Below are 19,665 nucleotides of genomic sequence, written 5' to 3'. Positions count from 1 at the left end.
TTTCAGTTTCCAAGGTTTGAGGATGGATGCAAATTGCCACAAGCGAAGTGGTCGTTGCTTAACAGTTTGCCATGTGGCATCTGTATCCTTCAACCATACAGTTTTTAGCCTAGCATTACCATCCCTCTGCACTTTTAAGGAAGCTTTGAAGTGACGCTTATCCAGTCTTCTGAATCCATCTTCACAGTCTCTGTTTCGCAATGGAGAACCCACCTTTGTGCACCTGAGACGTAATCAATAAATGTTAACGTATGTCAACTAACCATTCTTTAGCATCTGCCAGGTTTATTAATATGATACCTAGATTATGCTGTGGCACATGAAAATTAGCCACAGCCTTCCAGCATGTTTAAGCATCCCTGCTGCAACCTTTAGGACCGATCCTATCCCCGCCACTCAACCCTGCTCCATGTGCCATCAGAATCACTAACAACTGCTTTGGGTTTGAAGGTAATTCTGTTCTTTATTTTTCTGGTTCAAACTCCAGGAAAAAATAAAGCTTGATGCTCAGAGGGAAAAACTAGAAAAGCTTCAGGAGCTTTATACCGAGCAGAAGACACAGCTTGATAATTGCCCTGAGTCCATGCGGGAACAATTGCAACAGCAGCTAAACAGGGTCAGTAGCATGGATTCCTCTATTTTTTTGTGGAAGCACAAGTGTTGAAAGACGACTTGCTGACTGCCTCTCATCTGAAGGGTTTACTGGTTTTCTGCACTGCTAACAGGATTGTTGCATGGTGATGAATAAACAGAATGCAAAGGGCTGGATTAAAAATTGGTTTGTGATACATACTTTAGAAGTTGCCAACCAGTTAATGTTTAGCACCCTTTGGCTGTTGGCAAATCAGAGTTGTGTGTGCCTGTGTTTGTGTACTTGTGATGTTTAGTTGAGCTTTAGGGTAATTCGCTGTAAGCGTGTTGGATAAATTATTGAGTCTAATAACTGCACTTAGCTATCTAATTTTAGCCCTCATTATGTTTGCAGTTGCTTTTAAGTTTCCCTTTGCCACCACTATGAAATTGTTTCCTCCTTCAAAGTTGTTTCTTACCTGTTGAACGAAATCAGTTTTATTTTTTTAATTCTTTATTAAATTTCAAGGAAAAAAGAGGGGAAAAAATCACTGTTGGCATAGATGCTGTTTCAAAATTATAGCTAGGCAAGTTCTATGCAAGTTCACCTACCCACATTCAGTGGGCTTTCTTTTGTTTTGTTTTGTTTTGGGAAAATTCACCCCCCGCAATACTGAGACATGGGAGCATTCTTGGGACAGTGAGAAGGAATAAACTAGAATACAATGCCAGAAGAAATTCCAGTTCAGACGCATTCTTAGTGTAAAACATTACACTTTCACCCCCATGTTGAATAAAACAATTCTAAATGGAAATTAGCTACATATTCAAGGCATGCTGCTTGGCATATTAAGTGTTTCTTTATTGAGTTCTGCTAATTAGATTAGAGGTGAAGACATGTGGTCCTTCAGATATTGTTGGACTCCAACATCTACCCCCAGTCAGCATGACCAATACTCACAGAAGATTTGAATTGTGGTCCTGCTACAGCCTGCCCATCCCTGCCATAGACAGAGAATTCTGTCCTTCGACAGCTTTGCTTGCCATATTGTTGCAAAAGAACACTCATCTATTTATCCAGGATTTGGCTCACCATTATAAGACACTTGGTGATGACCATCCATAGACCAAAACAAGATTTCTTTCCCAATATTCCATTTAGATCTGTTTCCCCTTTTTATTATTGAAGCTGCTTTCTTGAACTAAGGGAGACCAGAGTTTTAAACAGCATCTCCTGAATTTCCCAGTTCATACTTAAGACACGAATTCCACATTAGGTGGAATTCTGTATAAATTTCACTTCACTTTTTAATGCTAATGTAGCTTTTGGAGGTTACAGTGGTGGAAGGGTATGTGGGGGAGAGCTGCATACTATCTTTCCATTCATCTGCTTTTCATCCATCTTAAACTTGGTCATCAAGAGGCACAGAACTAGCATCCCTGGAGAATGAGGTAAGAGGGAAGTGAGGTCAAGCCTGTTGGGTGTCCCTTTCCTTGCTTCTTAACTTTTTATCCTTACATCTGCATAGTGCTAGATCATCTTTTGGTTGAGCTGAACTGTGACCAAAAGATCATTACACTCAGGGGGACACTCAGATTGATCTGCTATTCAATATTGCGAATTTGAGGGTGTACATGATCCTTTTTAACATCCAGGCAACAGTTCAAAAAACAATGTAAATGTCATAAATAGCTGTTTTTTGTCTTCTTTTTTAAAGGTCTTAGAGTGTGATCTTCTGCACAATAACTTGAACTTCCTGAGCCTTATTTTTGTTTGGGATGGTGCTGCATGCCTACTTTTGCTTATGATATACAACTTTTAAAAATATATATATACACTGACTTTTGTTGTTAAAGGATGCTGACCTGCTGGAGGTAGAAAGCAAACACTTTGAAGATCTGGAGTTTCAGCAGCTTGAAAATGAGAGCAGGTTAGATGAGGAGAAGGAGAACTTAACACAGCAGCTCCTGCGTGAGGTGGCTGAATATCAACGCAACATTGTCAGTAGAAAGGTAAAATTGCTTTAAAAATAAAGTAGGTAATATCATTGCTTTTTTGTGGCTTGGTTCCATTTCGTGAGATGTTGTTCTGGCCAATTACTGGCCAATTCAGTAATTCAGTAATGGATTTATGTTCAAATTCATGTTGAAAAATGTAAATACTATTCATAGGACAGTGAAGATTCACAAAATGTGGCTGAACAAGTTCATGTTTACAGAGCAATCCTAAACACATTTACGGAGGCTTACATTCTTGTGAAACTGCTTCCTTTAAGGCCTGAATACTGGGAAATTCATGCAGTCTTTACTTTTTGAAATATGGCAACCCTACCACAAGGTGATCTGATTTGCTTTGGGTTGTTCCAGTTCAGGAAAAAGTAAAGGTTTCCACTAGTTTTCAGCTCAGATTAATTTAGATTCTGCAATTAAAGCTGGCATCCATCCTCAAGTGCTTTCATTTGTGTTTCTTGATTGAGTACATCTGCACCAGCTAATGTTGTAATCTACACTGCAAGTTAACATTTCTATATATTGTTTGTGAAAATGGTCGTTGTATGAAATATACGCAACAACAAGAACTACAGCCAAGAGTTACTGGTGCAGAAGTGTCTTTAGTTTCCTTCCTGGGAGTGTCTTCCTGATCAGTAGTGCATACGTACATTATACTCCCAAGCTCATATTGACTATGTTTTGGTGCCATCTTTGCCATAGGAAAAAATTTCTGCCCTCAAAAAACAAGCCAATCATATTGTCCAGCAGGCGCAAAGAGAACAAGATCATTTTGTGAAAGAGAAGAATAACCTCCTAATGATGTTGCAGAGGGTAAGCACTTTTCCTTGATTCAAAGACAGCAACATTATTGAAAGAGAAGTTGCTGAATTACAACTTACTGTACTACTAAACTGAAAACTATGGTGAGACCTGGTCTGAATAGAAATATTGGATTCTTGTCTCATTACACACGCTAAAGCTATTGTTGTTCATCTGCATACTATCCCTTGCTTTTTCCTGCAGGACTAATTGCAGTCGTTAATAGTCATCAACAGGTTTACCATACCCACTGAGTCAATCACCCATCTCCTACTACCCTTCTGAGAAAAACCCCACCCCACCCTCCCACTATATATAAGGGACTGGTGACTTCTGTTTCAGTGTATCTTGAAGAAGTGTGCATGCACATGAAAGTTTATACCCAGAATTAACTTAGTTGTCTCTAAGGTGTTTTTTAATTTTTTATTTCGACTGTGTCAAACCAACATGGCTACCTACCTGAATCTAGCAACATCATTGTACAGCTACAATTATCGGAAGATTTTCTTGACAATTGCTCTAAACTGTGCTGTCATTTTGCAGAATGTTTACTAAACGGAACTGATGCCATTCTGTTGTGGGTGTCATCCCTGTTTGTACAGGTGATTTCACAAGCCCTTGCACATGGCCCACTCAGGATTCCAGGCGCATAAACACAACACACATGTGCATGTTATCCATCCATATTTTATGTGCTTGCCATAAGAAATACTGGTCAACACATGCCAAAAACCAAGATGCTTGTCAAGCTACCCTAAACACATGGCAAGATAACTGTATACTGGGATATGATTTGATGATTGGGGGGGGGGGGGGTTGAAAGGAATGAACAGAGATACAATGCAATTTACTTGTGAACAATTCCAAACAGAGGCTGATATCCAATGTGAGTATACTCAAGTGTAGACCCATTGAAATGAACGGCTTCAGTTATTTAAGACATTGGGTTGCAGTCAAAGCTAATCCTATTCTGAGTAATCCTATTAAAATTAATGAAGATGACAAAATTGGGTCCATTAATTTCACTGGGTCTCTCCATGACCTACTTGAGTATCACCCAGAAACATTTGTTCATCACTTCGTTAATTTTTTTAGTCTAGTTTTGTTATTTCTGAAGTGTACAAACAAAGCCTGAGACTGTTTGTGATCCTCTGTGTGTGTTCTGTCATAGAAGTGACTGCCAACATTTGTATCTGAAATATAACTTATGTCTGCTAACAGGAGAAGGAGAACCTTTGTAATCTAGAAAAGAAATACTCTTCACTATCGGGAGGAAAAGGCTTCCCCCTAAGTCCCAGCAGTCTAAAAGAGGTAAAAATGTGAAACTTGGGAGAAGGAGAGAGAAAGCAGTTACTGTTCTCTGTATTAGATGGTGATTTAGAGCTGCACATTTTATAATATTCAGTGTGAAATGACGTGTGGTCCAGTCTCCTTTGTGTGTAAATGGTTTGCATATACGTTTTTAAAGATAGCTTAGCCATGCAGGATTTATATAAAATTTGACATAATTGTATCCCTTTTTGTCAGGTTTGGGGTTTTTTTGTGTATGTCTGTAAATATGCATCTATTGTGCTTTTCCCAGCTTCCATATAAGCACATGTCCTTGTGTCTACTTTATGGTGGCGTGGTATTCCTGTGTTGAAGATAATTACCAAAATGACTCCTTCCAGTGTGCACATGCAAACATGGTGGTCTCACCCTTCATGCAAAATTTAAAAAAATGAAAACTAAGTCCTACAGATGTATTAAGTGTTTTTCTGAAGCCATTCTAATACCTTCCAAAATATAGTTCCTCAAAACCAGAGTTAAAATGTCCAGATATTTCCATCTGTTCCAGAGTATTTCGCCCCAAATCAATCATTCATTTCTAGACTATAGGAACAATTCTGGCAGTGTTCTTGCAAGAGTACTTTTCAGGGACTAAATTCAGTTAGGATTTTTAGAAAGCACATTCTCTTCCAGTATATCCTCCTGCAGCTTGCTTTTGCCTAAAACCCTTCTGCTGCTTTTGCTACTGCTGCTGCTAATGAAATCCTAGACTTATTTATACTTTTAACAGAGAATTGCAGCTACTCTGATGACCTTAACATGTCAGTAATCTATTTTGATATTAACCAAAAAAAGTGACATTTGCAAGGAGGGTGTTGCTTAGGACCAACAAAAACCTGCATCTAATTGCAATATAGTAACTCACTGAAATGCACTGGAATAAAGGCAGCCTCCCTTTGCCAGAGATTCATGCTCTTAAATGATTTTTACCATTCCTTTGGAATTTTTATTTTTCTCTCTCTCTCCCCCCCCCCCAATCCTCCGGCACACCGATAGTTTGTAAACTGTGCTGGGAGCCAATTTTTCAAAAACATCTTCTGTTGAAGAACTGCCCTCCCATGGTTGTAGATCATAAAGCTACCACATTGTAATCTGTGGTACATGAAATAGCCACGTGAGGGGCAATAGTGGGAGCTACCTTGGAAAATCTAGCAGTATTTTTACATTTAAACGTATTGAACCAAACGTATTAAGTTATAATGGTTCTACCTCATTATGAAAGGGACGCGGGTGGCGCTGTGGGTAAAACCTCAGCGCCTAGGGCTTGCTGATCGCATGGTCGGCGGTTCGAATCCCCGCGGCAGGGTGAACTCCCGTCTTTCGGTCCCAGCTGCTGCCCACCTAGCAGTTTGAAAGCACCCCTAAGTGCAAGTAGATAAATAGGTACCGCTTTATAGCGGGAAGGTAAACAGCGTTTCCGTGTGCTGCGCTGGTGCCAGCTCGCCAGAGCAGCTTCGTCACACTGGCCACATGACCCGGAAGTGTCTCCGGACAGCGCTGGCCCCCGGCCTCTTAAGTGAGATGGGCACACAACCCTAGAGTCGGACACGACTGGCCCGTACGGGCAGGGGTACCTTTACCTTTACCTTTACCTCATTATGAAAACCACTTCAGATATAACAACAATTTTGTTTACAGTAAATTAAAGCATTCAGATTTTCAGTGCTTGTAATTTTGATGATTTTTAAAAAATATTTTAATGAAACGTTTTTGTAATACCACAGAAATTGGCTGGATCACTCTAAACTAACTTTCACAGCACACTGGAAACCTTAATACTCTTGCATGCCGTTTAGCTTGTGCTTCTTCTTATGTTTAACTTCTGAATTCCTCCCTTTAGGGTTATGTGAGTGTAAATGACATTAGTGAGCCGTATGGCAATTCCACGAATATATCCCCTTCCACTCAAGCCCCCACGGCTGCTGAGGCTGTTCCTTCCACAGCTGGCCTGATGAGCCAGACACAAAATAAAGAGGTTTGTTCTGAGAGACATTTCCCGTTTGTATGCATTTTGCTTGCAACGTTCTGTTCCCTTGGTTTTTGCAGGTCATTGGTAAAACTGCATATATCCAATTTAAAAGAAAGCTAAATTTAGTTTTATACCTAGAGTCTGTTTCAGGGAGAAAACTCAGGATTAAGACTTGGGGCCATCTAAACATCTCCACACCTTGGGAAGAATACTGCAACTGAACCAGGAGCTCTATACAGTCGTACCTTGGAAGCTGAACGGAATCTGTTCTGGAAGTCCGTTTGACTTCAAAAGCATTTGGAAACCAAAGTGTGGCTTCATATTGGCTGCAGGAAGCACCTGCAGCCAATCAGAAGCCACAGAAGCCCCATCAGACGTTCGGCTTCCAAAAATAGTTCGCAAACCAGAACAGTCACTTCTGGGTTTGTGGCGTTCAGGAGCTAAAACGTTCGAGAACTAAGCTGTTCGAAAACCAAGGTACAACTGTACAGTGTTCATTTGCAGGTGGCCTTCCATGAAGCACACAACACCGTGAAACCACACACACAAACCTTAGTTTCCAGGGATAACAGCAATGTCAGGAAGATTCAGATTCACATTCAGATAAGGCCCAGTTAACTAATTACTTTCTCTTCAGTAAGGGGAAAGGATGTTTCAGAGGTATACCAGGCTGAAATAAGGGACAAGCTTTAGAAAAGGAGGTATATTAATTATGGATCCCCAAAATTTGGTTTCTCCTCCTCCAAACCTGTGCCAACGTTTTGCAACGAACCCCACCCCTTTTCTGCAGCACTGCCCAAACTGAGTAATTGATACATCAAACCCTGAAAAGGTACATTGACATTGTAGAGTCAGCCTTTTAGAAAGCTGAAAATCATATGACATTCGGACAACAGACCAAGTACTTGGGTATGACTTCTGTGGAATGATGTTTAAACCACATAAATTTGGTTTTACTAAATTGTGGAGTTCACTCAAGCATCACTTGGTGGAATTTAACATTGTGAGTGTAGAACGTTTTACGCTCTTTATGTCCCATTAATTTATACAAATTTAAGTATATCCCAAGATGCTATTTTCTTCACACTGTTCCCTGGTTGCTTTCCCAGCTGTTTCCTGTGACTGTGTGAGGGGTGGGGGAGAAGCACCTTTTTAGCTATGAAAAGAAGTAATTCCATATCCAGAAATATTTAACTGCTGCCATAAATAATACATACATAATGTACATTAGCTGCAGGAATTGAGCCTGGTATATCTAATTTTAATCTAAACACTTCAGCCACAAAAGCAGTTAAATCTGTAAAAACATGTGTTTTTCATTTCACCATCAGCATTCATACATTTTATTGCTTTGGTTTGGATGGCCCCAGATCTGCTTTCACCCAGTAGAATGCCGCAAGCCCTTAAGTAAACTCCTTCGACAGAAAATGCCGCTTGCCTGCTTTCTCTGCACCTGCCTGTTATCACCTGTGGGTTGCACCTCATGCTTCTCATCACGTAGGCTGATGAAGCAAGTCCAGATGTTGTTGAAGCAAGCCCAGATTCCCCAGATGTTGTTGAACTACATCCAACATCATACCCAGGCAGCATGGCTAGTGGTCAAGGATGTTGAGAGTTGTAGTCCAACATCTGGGGACACAGGGTTGGAACAGGCTGCTTTGTACTACCATAAAATGCTTCTCTCTGTGTGTGTATTGCTGTCAGCTTGTGTGTCATCCTGTTTAGAAGCCTCTGAACGTAATTTCTCTCTTTCCTATAAAGCTAAGATCGCCTCTCTGTTCTGGATTTGTGTTTCCTCACTCCCTTTCTCCTCGCCCTCTTGCACAACTTTCACCAGCCCAATGGTCTGAGGTCAGGGCTGCAAATGTAGAGCCTTTTCCTTTGCCCGACACACCACCACCTCTTCCAGCTAAGAAACACCGAAGGCAGTCACAGGTAACCTGCCTGAAGGCTGACTGCCTTGATAACCATGTAATTATTTTTGCACGGACTTTTGTGCTTCAGTCTGAGGGAGTGCATGCAAAACAGGCAGTCATAAAATCCTGCCAACCAATCAGGTGTTGGAAGGGAGTGAGGAGGGTGCGCCGGGGGGGGGGGGTGTCGGCTGAATTCAACACCACATTCCCTTTCCATTACAGTTGATTGGTGGAATTCTAACATTTTCTAAAGGACTTTGCATGCACAGCGCCCCCCGCAGCCTTTTTTTACACGTGCATAGTGCCCTGAGCTCTGTCACGGTGTTCATCTCACAGTTTCTAGGTCAAACTAGCAGAGTTCAGTACCTAAGGGGGGAGAGATCCACTTACAATCTGTCCTTGCTTCTGTGGACATCAGTCGTTATTTGAATATCTGTATAAGGTTTTTTAAAAGTTATCTGCATCTTCCTGATGTTTGCCAGCTGATATTTTCTGTTAATGAGAGCCGCACAGAAAAATATATTAACAGTGAAATGTTTTATTCAACAACTTGGTCTTGTATTTATGGCAAGTAGAAATACTACAGCTGTTGCTTCAGAAATCTCAACTGAGAGAGGCATTTGCAATCAATAGTTTACAACAGTCGGAATACCAGTGATAGATCAAGTTTAAAACATTTATTTTAATAGAACAGGAGTTGCTTATTTTCTTTCAGTACCATGTATGGCTTAAGCTTCTAAAAAGTAGTAGTAGCTAGTTTGAGATCATACTAAACTGAAACTGCAGGACAATTAGTTGGATCCAAACCTAGCACTCTGCTCATGGAAGAATTCTGTGGACGCAGAGAGCCTTTCTACAAGTGGAACCTTCTTTCATGAGTGGAGCATTGTTCGGATGAAACACATAATATAGGAGACGGAACCTGTAACATCGAAGTTTTCTTATTTATGAAATTTGTATACCGCCCTTGATCCATAGATCTCTGGGCAGTTCACAGCATAAAAATACAATATAGAAACACAAAATACATAATAAAAACAGTAACAACAACAACAAAACAATCACTACATCCCCCCTCACTTTCCCGCAAACATATTTAAAAGGATATAGGATATAGTCAGCCAAAGGCCTGGTTGAAGAGGAGTGTTTTCACCTGGCACCTAAAGGTGTATAAGGCTGCAGGCAGACCTCCCTTTGTGGGATTAAATCAGATTTGTTTTAAGGAAGCCTGTTGGCCTGTATAAAGCTGTGTATTTTTTTTAAAAAAACCCTACTATGAATCAACTCACAATGCCACAATTAGACCAAATAACTTTGTCCTTTTGTTCAAACAGTAGTTGGCATTATGTATCATTTCTGTAGCATTGTTTCATGTCCAATGTGCTTAATCTTTTTACTTTAGTGAAAATGTCACAGTAACTTTTGGTGATTTTTAACCATCCTAAAATGGGACAGCTGATTCACAATCAGTAAGATTTGTATCCAGTGTCCTATTCAGAACACAAGAGGGCACAAACTCTGCATAAGAACATAAAAAGAGGCTGCAGGATCAGGTCAATGGCCTATCTAGTCCAGCATCCTGTTCCCACAGTGGCCAACTTGGGGTGGCCATGAGAATGAGGCTGTACATGCTTGTCCTGTCTGCCTCTACTGTTCCATCATGAGCAGGAATATCTGATGGACTATTCTAAGTGCCTTCATCTGAACATAGAATCCTATACACAGCTGGGAGCCTTGATTGTGCAGGGCTCCCAATCACAGGGAAGAGTCTAAGCACTCCGTCAAACACACTTAGAATCCCCCTACAGAGTTTTCATCTCAATGCATGAAGGTTGATGTTAGGGCAGGAGTAGTGCACATGGCCCCTTCCTACTCCTTAGTTTCTGCCCTTGCATGTTCTCTTGGATGCCTGAATACTATCCCAAATGATTCAAAATCTCCTTAAGTTTCATTGAATCCAGGGAATCTTCCTTGTAATTTAATTATATTAAATCACCCTTGAATTTTTTTTAAGGCACTCTTAGTTTAAATCTGTGAAACTGTATAACATTTCTCTTTTTGGTTTGTGTGTGTGCTGTAATTCCTATGCACTTAAGAATTTTTAAACAGAGAAACTCTCCCCTACTGGCTTTTCCTTGTCCTGTTTTGGGCTGTGTTTTCAAACAGCATTTAGGTTTGTTTGTGAAATGCACCTTGTTTAACGCCAACATTTACAGCCGGCAGGCTCCCATATGATCACACTGCAATTTCATATTTTTAAGCACTTCCGAAATCTGGAAGAGAGGAAGAAGCAGCATAAAGAAGGCCCATACATGAGTGATACTTTGCCACGCAAGAAACCAGCTCCATCCGTGTCTCCCCATTTCAGCAGTTCTACTCTTGGAAGGAGTGTTAAGGTGATTATAGATTATAATATCTAGGAACACAAGTATTTAGTTCATCAAAGACAAGCAGGAATGTAATTTCTCAATTTGCTTTAATTTTTGCATCCCGTTGTGTAGTCTGTGATTCCTTTTACTTTATTCCTGTTTTACTTCTTTGTTATTTCTTCCATTAATCTCTTTGTCTTAAATTGAGATTGAGCAGCCCAGATTCTTTTGATTGTACTGCAGCGTGACTTGGTGTGCTGACTGAAATGAGCAGAAACAGTTTTCAGCTAAGGCAAAGCCACCATTGGACAGCATGGATGGCTGATATTTGTGAATACTAATCACTATTGTTTTATGCAGGGTCATCCTCCACTTGGACAAAGCAACAGCTGTGGCAGCGTACTTCCTCATTGTTTGGGAACTATGACCAAAGAGTCTGAACCAAGGAGGATGCATAAAGGTAAGGCTGCTCAAAAATTATCCTCACACACTGCAACACAATGCCATTGAAAAGGAAATCCCATTTCACACTAATCAGATTTTCTTTGTAATTTGATAAGTGGAAAATGCATTCATTCAGCTGCAATGTTTTTTTGAGTCTTAGATTAATTAAGTTTTCTTAATATAATTATTGATTACACACCAAAATGGGAAATGGCATGATTCTATTTGAATTATTTTATACACAAACCACTCTGTTCTTGCATAAGTGTGTGCATAATACTCTCAACAAGTGGGCAATATCTTTCCCAGTGCAACCTTGTTTGTGTCTGCTCAGAAGGAAGCCCCTTTGAATACAGTAGGACTTGAATATGCTTAGGATTGCGCTGTGCATAGAATTATAGCTTTAGACTGATTAAAAGCTGGGCACCCTGTTTAGAAAACGGATAATCCTGTGAAACATCATGGTTCTTTATCCTGAATGTTATTCTGACTGGTCCTTGAGCGTACCAGCCTTCCAGAGCCTGATGCTCTTACCTAAGATGTGTTTGTTCAGTCTATTGTGTGGGAAGATTTGTGCATATCCAGTCCCTGTGCACTACAATGTGCACATTATATAATGCATTTATATTGCATAATATAAAGCAATTTAAAGTGACAGCTTGGACCTTAAATACCTTTTCCTTCATTATGACTGGTCCATTAGACGCTCCAAAATGCCTGTACAGTCGTACCTTGGAAGTCGAACGGAATCCGTTCCGGAAGTCCGTTCGACTGCCAAAACGTTTGGAAACCAAAGCGTGGCTTCTGATTGCAGCGTTTGGGAGCCAAAACGTTTGAGAACTAAGCTGTTTGAAAACCAAGGTACGACTATAGTATCTTCTTCTTTCTTAATGCTTAAGATAACTACTGCAGTACTTGTGTTGAGTCTTAATGAGTCTTCATTTGACATTAATTACTTACTACAGAAACTATTGGCTAAGCAAAGTTTTATGAGTTGGTGACTAATTAATATTTGGACTAACCCAGATGATCTTAGACTCCAACTCCCATCAGCCTCAGCTGGCAGAACCAATGGTCAGGGACGATGGCAGCTGTATTCCAATAGCAACTGGAGCCGCTGTTTCCCCATCCCTGAACTAAACCATTAATGGAGAAAACCTGTTTCTTAGCTGTGAATCTTCTGCAACCATTCAGATGATTGCAGCATTACTACTATGCTAATGCACATTAAAGGGACCTAAAGAGAACTACATAAAGGCAAATGGGACCTCATAACCTTAGAAGCCTTTTTTTCTGCAGCTGCCTTTTTGTCTGTGGACTAAGGCAAGGTGAGTTGGGCTTTTCACATCTGCAGTAGTAATCAAGAAGCGTAATCCTAAACATGGAATTTATTCCTGGGAAATGCCTGTAGGATTGCAACCGAAAAACTGATGCTTAAAATTATTAAAAATAATTCAGACTTTTAGATTGTGATGTGGTCTCGCAAGAGAGCTAGGTAACTTTTAAATTATTTCTTAGGGACTTATAACTGATGCACATGTGCATTTATTTGAAATTAAGTTCAAATAGGACTGTAGCCCAGAATAAATTGTACTAAATAAAATTGTGCCCCGAGACATAATTAGCCAGCTTATCTTTCCCATGTCTGCATTCTGTGCTTATAGCTCTTTTTAGCCTATCTAATTATTTTATCCTGCTTTTAAATGTCTATAGCGTAACACTTTTTTATTTGTTATGTCTTATTTAAATCAGGAAAAGGCAGAAAAGGTATGAGTAATGTTCTTTGTGTGGCTTTATGTGTTTGCTTTTGTGGTTGTCACTGAAAAAAGGGACACCATCAAGTCATTCAGAACCAGCAAATGTGGAAATTCTAAAGTTCCTTTAATTTTTTTCTGGTGGTTGCGGTGATTTTTGTAGCTCCCTTCAGGCTACATTCATGTGCAAGCAGCCTGGCTTCTACCATTTTGTCTGCCTATCTATGTGATGGGGAAATGTCTGCAATGGAGAAGTCTGCTGCATGTGTGAAGACTTGCATGATCTAGAACCCTGTGGAGTCAGGGATCCACATCACAGAGAGAGCTTAACTGCATTTTCAGCAAGTTTCCCCATTGCAGTCAATCCCCTAACATGTCAATGGCAGGGGATGAGACAATGGAGACAGCATGGCTCCACGATCCCCATTATAAAATACAATCTCATGCTGGGAAACACCCGAAGAGGGCTTTAAAGAATGAATGTTTGAAAATAAACTTTGGCCACGGCTGCTGCTGCCAGCTTGGATTTGCAAATGAAACTTGAAATGAAACACAATAAAGGTTAACCGTCTGATTCCTTCTGTATTGTCTAGTCTCAAATATTTATTTTCATGCAATTCCTCTGCTGCTGACATATAAACCTGATGTTTCTTCAGAGTCAATCTGGTTCATATGTCAGCAACAGAGGATTTGCATGAAAATAAATAAGAGAATACACAGATTCAAGATTCTGTTTACACACTTGGCAGTACAGCCACGCCATCCAGTTTTAGAAAATGTGCTAACCCACAAAATTGTGCAGCATCCTGCTTTCCTGTAACACACGAGTCTTTTCTGCCCTTCTGTGCTGAAGGATGCAAAAAGATTATCGAGCATAATAAAGAAGCAGCAATGGGACAAAACATTGACAATAAAGTTGGACATCTCCATGTTTTCTGGGTTGGCAACTTCAGAAAGATGTGACAAATTATTTGTGTTTGCAGCACATAGGAGAAGTAGACTGGTCTGTATAACACTGATCCAAAATAATAAAAAGGGGGTATTTTGAAGGATTTATGTTTACTTGACTGTGTTCCTTATTAAAAAAAACAAAACCTTTGAGATGAATAATTGTGATTGCAACATAGACTGCATTCAAAAAAGTTATTATAATATCATTTAAATAACTGGCATTGCTTTTTAAAATTTATTTTTGTTTCTTTTCTGTGTACTTCTAGTAATCTTTTTTTTTTCCTGTTTACCTCTAAAAACCTTTAACCCAGTTTGCTTTTCTATCAGATGTAGTCTTGCATGTCTTCCTGGATTAAAGCTAAACTAAACTGAATGCTGTAGTTTTCCTCTGGATTAATAACTTCAGATTTAGTAGAGTATCCTTGGTGCTTAAGTGTCTGCAGCACTCCTAAACAGCTAAATGCTGTTGGAGGTGGAACAAACCTCCAAAATAATTCCTCCCATCCCAGACATGCCCACCCCCGACCAAACACGTGCTGCAGTGCTGCGATGCTACGTGTTATGAATAACTCTTCCCTCCTGCGCTCAAGACTTTGAATGTTTGCTGAGACAAACAGAAAAGCCAGTTCAGCTGATTGCACCAAATAGTGTTACACATATGTATTACTTTTTCACCAACGCAAAATTAATATATTGAATTTGCGATCACCATGTATGTAATGGTCACTACATCACATAGCTTTTTTAAAGGGATTGGCTGAATTCATAGGGAATAGCCAAATAGGGAAAAGATGTATATCTTTAAATGCCAGATGCTACAAACAAGATAATGGCGTCACTTCCTCGCAAGCTCCAGATGCATTTTCCCCTCCAAAATTTATTTTCCCCAGATCCACTTCATTACATTATCTCTCCTACTACTCAATCTTTCTATCTGCTTTTTCTTGTTTAGTCCCTGTAGCACAACCCTCATTTTTCTCCTTCAGTTCATAATGGGCTGCCAGGAGGGCCTTTCCATGCACAACACTCAACATGAGTCTATAGGACAGGGGTCAGCAAAGTTTTTCAGCATGGGGCCGGTCCACTGTCCCTCAGACCTTGTGAGGGGCTGGACTATATTTTGAACAGAGAGAAAAAAGAATGAATTCCTATGCCCCACAAATAACCCAGAGGTGTATTTTAAATAAAAGGACACATTCTACTCATGTAAAAACATGCTGATTCCCAGACTGTCTGCAGGCCAGATTTAGAAGGCGAGTGGGCTGGATCCATCCCCTGGGCCTTAGTTTGCCTACCCATGCTATAGGAGCTGATGGGATACACTCTTTTCAGCACCAGACCATATCTCAGAGCCTTTAAAATGTGAAAATTATGGCTATGGCATGTGCAATGGTTTTTAAAGGATGTGTGTGTGTGTGTGTGTGTGTGTGCCTTTTTCCAAAATGGTGGTTAGTGTTGGCATGCTGCGACAACAGTGAGCCTCAGTGCTCACCGACTCAGGACTCACAATTCCTTCTAATGTCTTCCCTTTCTACTGAACCCAGAGTTTAATTCAGTTATTTAGGAATGTAGGCACTGAGGAGAAAAAAATTAAGTTGTATGTATTCTTCTGTATGGGAAGAAAAAAGAATGTAGAGTTCTAAGGTTTGCCAATAAGAATCTGTAACTCATCTGTAACTCTAGTACCTAAATAACGATGGTGCGTGGTCTTAAGAGTTGCATTTGTTCTTCGGCAATAATTAAGGAAGGAATAATTTTACCTTATTTTTTCATAGTGAGAACAAATCACATGCTTTAGTTTGTGTTTTGAAAGTGTCCAGAGCTGTCATATGGCAAACTAATTTAAATTGATCCTCAGAGGAATTAAAGTAAGAATGCAACTGATTTGCTAGCTAAAAGCAGTCAGTGCTTAAGTGCTTTTAAATGCTCTCATCTGGATTTTTTAACCCAAATTCCCTAAATGGCAAAATGATAGTAATTTCTCTTTTCTTCTCTCTCTCTTACAAAAAATTTAAGGAGCAATTAATCATTCCAAAAGTGCAAGTATTAAAGGTAATTTTTATCCATTGTTGTAAATTATATCCTCCTAATTTTCTCCAGTGTTCTAACAATAAAAGGTTCTTGCGCATTAATGCTTGCCTTTAAGTTACATGTCATACTGGTATTGGCTTTATATAAACTTATGTGTGTTACAAACTATTCCAATGTGATTTATTTATTTCTTATAAAATATTTCTAGGTCACCATTCCAGACCTATCCAAGGCTGCTTACAACAATAAAAAAAAATACAAAAAGAGGAACTCAGCAAAACAAAAGCTAAAATTATCAGATCCCATCAGAATAAGGACCAATAAGATATATATGCAGCCAACCAATAAATCATTTTTCAGCCAGTTCCAGCCACTTAAACACAGTGTTCATCTGCTTGCACACCTTTTTCTAGAAAACAATGTTGCAGATATCATTAGACGCTGGCCAGATGGCCAACCCTGTAATCTGAAATCTCATTTTACAAAAAGAGACAAGGACCGACAAAAGACATATACTAGAATACTGATCAGAAATATGTCAGATACATAATCCAATTAGCTGCTGTTTTACTAAGAAAGATGGTAGTAAGGAACATTTGCAGTGCTTTGATCACGGTTAGAATACAGCAGTGTTCAAAATGCTTCTCTTTTTTAAAAAAAGAATTTTAAAAAATATAAAAAGTAGGAAAATTAACTCATATTTTTCTGCTTCTCATTCTAGGTTATAACAACCAACATATCTGTGAAGATCAAATCCAGAAATCTCCCCAGTTCTACAGCAGAACTGCTTCTGAATCAAATGTGTATCTGAACGCCTTCCATTATCCTGATCATAATTTCAAGGACCATGCCTTTGATACTCTAAGCTTAGACAGTTCTGACAGTATGGAGACCAGCATTTCTGCCTGCTCCCCAGATAATATCTCCAGGTAAATAATTTTTTCCAGTAAATTTGACACTTTAAAAATATTGTTTTTTTAAAAAAATATGCAGTTTAAGGGCTTATCCAGCCAGCATCCTAACATTATTTCTAAAGGCACCCTTAGTCCACATTTAGTGGATTGCAGAGGGTCATACAGAACAGTATTTTTCAGGCATGTACATGCATAGATAGTTTCATTGACAGAGCAGAAGTTGCACTTCTCCCTGTAGTTTTGCTACAGGGAAATTCACAATCTTAATATATATTGTTTGCGCTGAGTTTGTGCCTAGTTCTCTGCACATGTTAAGGTAACCAGAGCATACCCAGATCTTGTATCCAAACTTATCAACAAAAAGACTGGAATTACATCTCTAATACGGAACTGTTTTCTGAAAGTCAGACTCTCTTTTCTCTCTCCTTTACTAGTGCCAGTACTTCAAATGTTGCAAGAATAGAAGAAATGGAAAGACTTTTGAAACAAGCTCATGCTGAAAAGACTCGATTACTTGAATCCAGGGTAATCTAACATTAGCAAACATTGTTATAGTACAAATTGACTTTGTATCTCCAGCAGGGGTTTGAAAGGGTTCCGTTTTTGCAGAATTTGTTTTGAGTTATTTCTTTGCTCCTACTTCAGTCCCTTTTAAAATTACAATTTTATCCACTCGCCACAAATATAAAAATATTTGGTGGTTCTGCCTAAGAAATACGCAGTAAAGGAAAGAGATTCTGTGCTCTAAATTCAGGGTTATCCCAGAGCAGGCTTCCTTAACCTCAGCCCTCCAGATGTTTTTTGCCTACAACTCCCATGATTCCTAGCTAGCAGGACCAGTGGTCAGGGATGATGGGAATTGTAGTCTCAAAACATCTGGAGGTCCGAGGTTGAGGAAGCCTGGCCTAGAGGAACAAAACAGGTATTAGGGCCAGTAATAAAGCAGGACATTGTCTAAGATATGCACCCCAAGAAGTCCTAGCAGCATGAAATAGGACATTGCGACCAGGGAATATCAAAATGTATTGAGCTGCCTCTGACTCAATTGCACCCTTGCTTGTTCTAAGAGGAACTGGAAGTAGGATTAAAAAATAAGGGGTTAGACAAAAAAGAGATTATTGCATCCTACGGGTCCTTCTTCAAGGAAATTCAAAGAAATACAGATTCAACATTTAGATGTGTTACCTCATCACATCTAAACATTGAATCTTTATATGAAATCCCCTGAAGTACATATGTTCATATGTACCTCCAGTTCTTTTGTAGGATTTCCGCCTATATTTGGAGTTCTGAAAATGATTAACCTTGCAGCTTAGCTTAAATAGACACCAGCTTTGCCCTTTGACTAGTAGATGTGTTGTTTTCGGAGCCACTTTATACAGTCGGTTCATGTCTCTCTTTTTAGCATTGGGAACAGGGCTCTGACAGATTTTTGTGTAGAGCTTGAAGCAGAAGCCTTTCATGGATGAAATGCTTTTACTGAGTTTTTAACTAAGTACCATAATATGTAAGCTCTATGACTGAACCATGAACCCACTTTTCAATAAGGTTGACCTTGCACATGAGCAAAAGAAAAATTCTATCCTTAGCATAATGAATGTAGCCACTGTGGGCAGTAGATGTTTTCATCAGCCTCTGTTTATTATAGCTGAGTGATTGAGAATATGCCACATGTTGTCATTTGCAAACCTCTATACACAGGTGTTAACTGAAATAATTAAAAAGTAAAAACCTTGACACTGAGGCAAAAAATATTTACTTTTCATTTTGTGCCAAGGCCTCATCATTTATATTTATGTTCGGTTCCGGCACTATTTCATAGTCTCATTTTTATGGGCACATCTTAGACTCAGACACAAGGTGGGTGGGTAGTAATAATATATATGTGTAAAGGCCATGTTTGTGTCATTAGAATAAGAGTTTAGTTACGATTTGCCATCAGGCAGTACAATACTGTAGAACTGGCACACCGATGAATGAATTGGTAGGGAATGTGTTTGAGCTTAATGTGTATTTAATAGGGTTGGGGTTTTTTTTGTTTTGTTTTTTTACAACAACACATTTATAATACAATGTTGTACGGGGCGGATTTTAGGAACGAGAAATGGAAGCTAAAAAAAGAGCGCTGGAAGAAGAAAAGCGTCGCAGGGAACAGCTTGAAAAAAGACTGCAAGAAGAAACTAGCCAACGACAAAAACTAATTGAAAAAGAAGTTAAGATACGTGAAAAGCAAAGGTCACAGGTAAGAAAATGCAGGCACTGAATGGGAAGACAAATATTAAAGAGATGGGAGGGAAGCCCAATTGCAAGACGCTATGGATTCTCACTTGTGAAGGGCTTTGAGTCCCAAGAGATAAAGCAGGGGCTGTGCCAACTTTTTTTAGGCCTGTGAAAGCAATTGGGTTATGAGTGACTGCTGTGAGGGCCACCCACTCTGGTTGTGTTTTTCCCTCTCCCCTGGATCAGCCACCTCAAGAGCAGGAAAGAGGGTGTAAGCACCCAGACTTTGAAATGATATTAAGCCTTCAAAGGCTTCTTCTAGAATGAGACAGATGCAGTCAGCTTAAAACTAGGCTGCTGGTAATATATAGCCAGCAGAGGTCACTG

At 39.5% G+C, this 19,665-nt stretch overlaps 1 protein-coding gene across 15 annotated transcripts in view; it reads left to right on the top strand.

Moving 5' to 3' along the window:
* PHLDB2 (pleckstrin homology like domain family B member 2) overlaps positions 1-19,665 on the top strand; it is a 76,783-nt gene that overhangs the window by 50,080 nt on the left and 7,038 nt on the right. For 3 of the 15 annotated variants that reach the window (XM_083611463.1, XM_083611465.1, XM_083611464.1), the window contains 9 exons: positions 488-616; positions 2,428-2,583; positions 3,283-3,393; positions 4,603-4,692; positions 10,857-10,991; positions 11,325-11,424; positions 16,866-17,073; positions 17,493-17,583; positions 19,154-19,300. In XM_083611463.1, coding sequence (XP_083467589.1) covers positions 488-616; positions 2,428-2,583; positions 3,283-3,393; positions 4,603-4,692; positions 10,857-10,991; positions 11,325-11,424; positions 16,866-17,073; positions 17,493-17,583; positions 19,154-19,300 — 1,167 coding nt within the window. Of the gene's footprint in view, positions 1-487; positions 617-2,427; positions 2,584-3,282; positions 3,394-4,602; positions 4,693-6,550; positions 6,686-8,440; positions 8,615-10,856; positions 10,992-11,324; positions 11,425-16,129; positions 16,166-16,865; positions 17,074-17,492; positions 17,584-19,153; positions 19,301-19,665 lie in introns of all 15 variants that reach the window. The other 12 variants (XM_083611462.1, XM_083611469.1, XM_083611473.1 and 9 more) reach the window with 9 other exon arrangements.

This window comes from Podarcis filfolensis (assembly GCF_964270895.1).
Source record: "Podarcis filfolensis genome assembly, chromosome: 4".
Classification (NCBI taxonomy): Eukaryota; Metazoa; Chordata; class Lepidosauria; order Squamata; family Lacertidae; genus Podarcis; species Podarcis filfolensis.
This window is presented reverse-complemented; position numbering and strand designations above follow the sequence as displayed.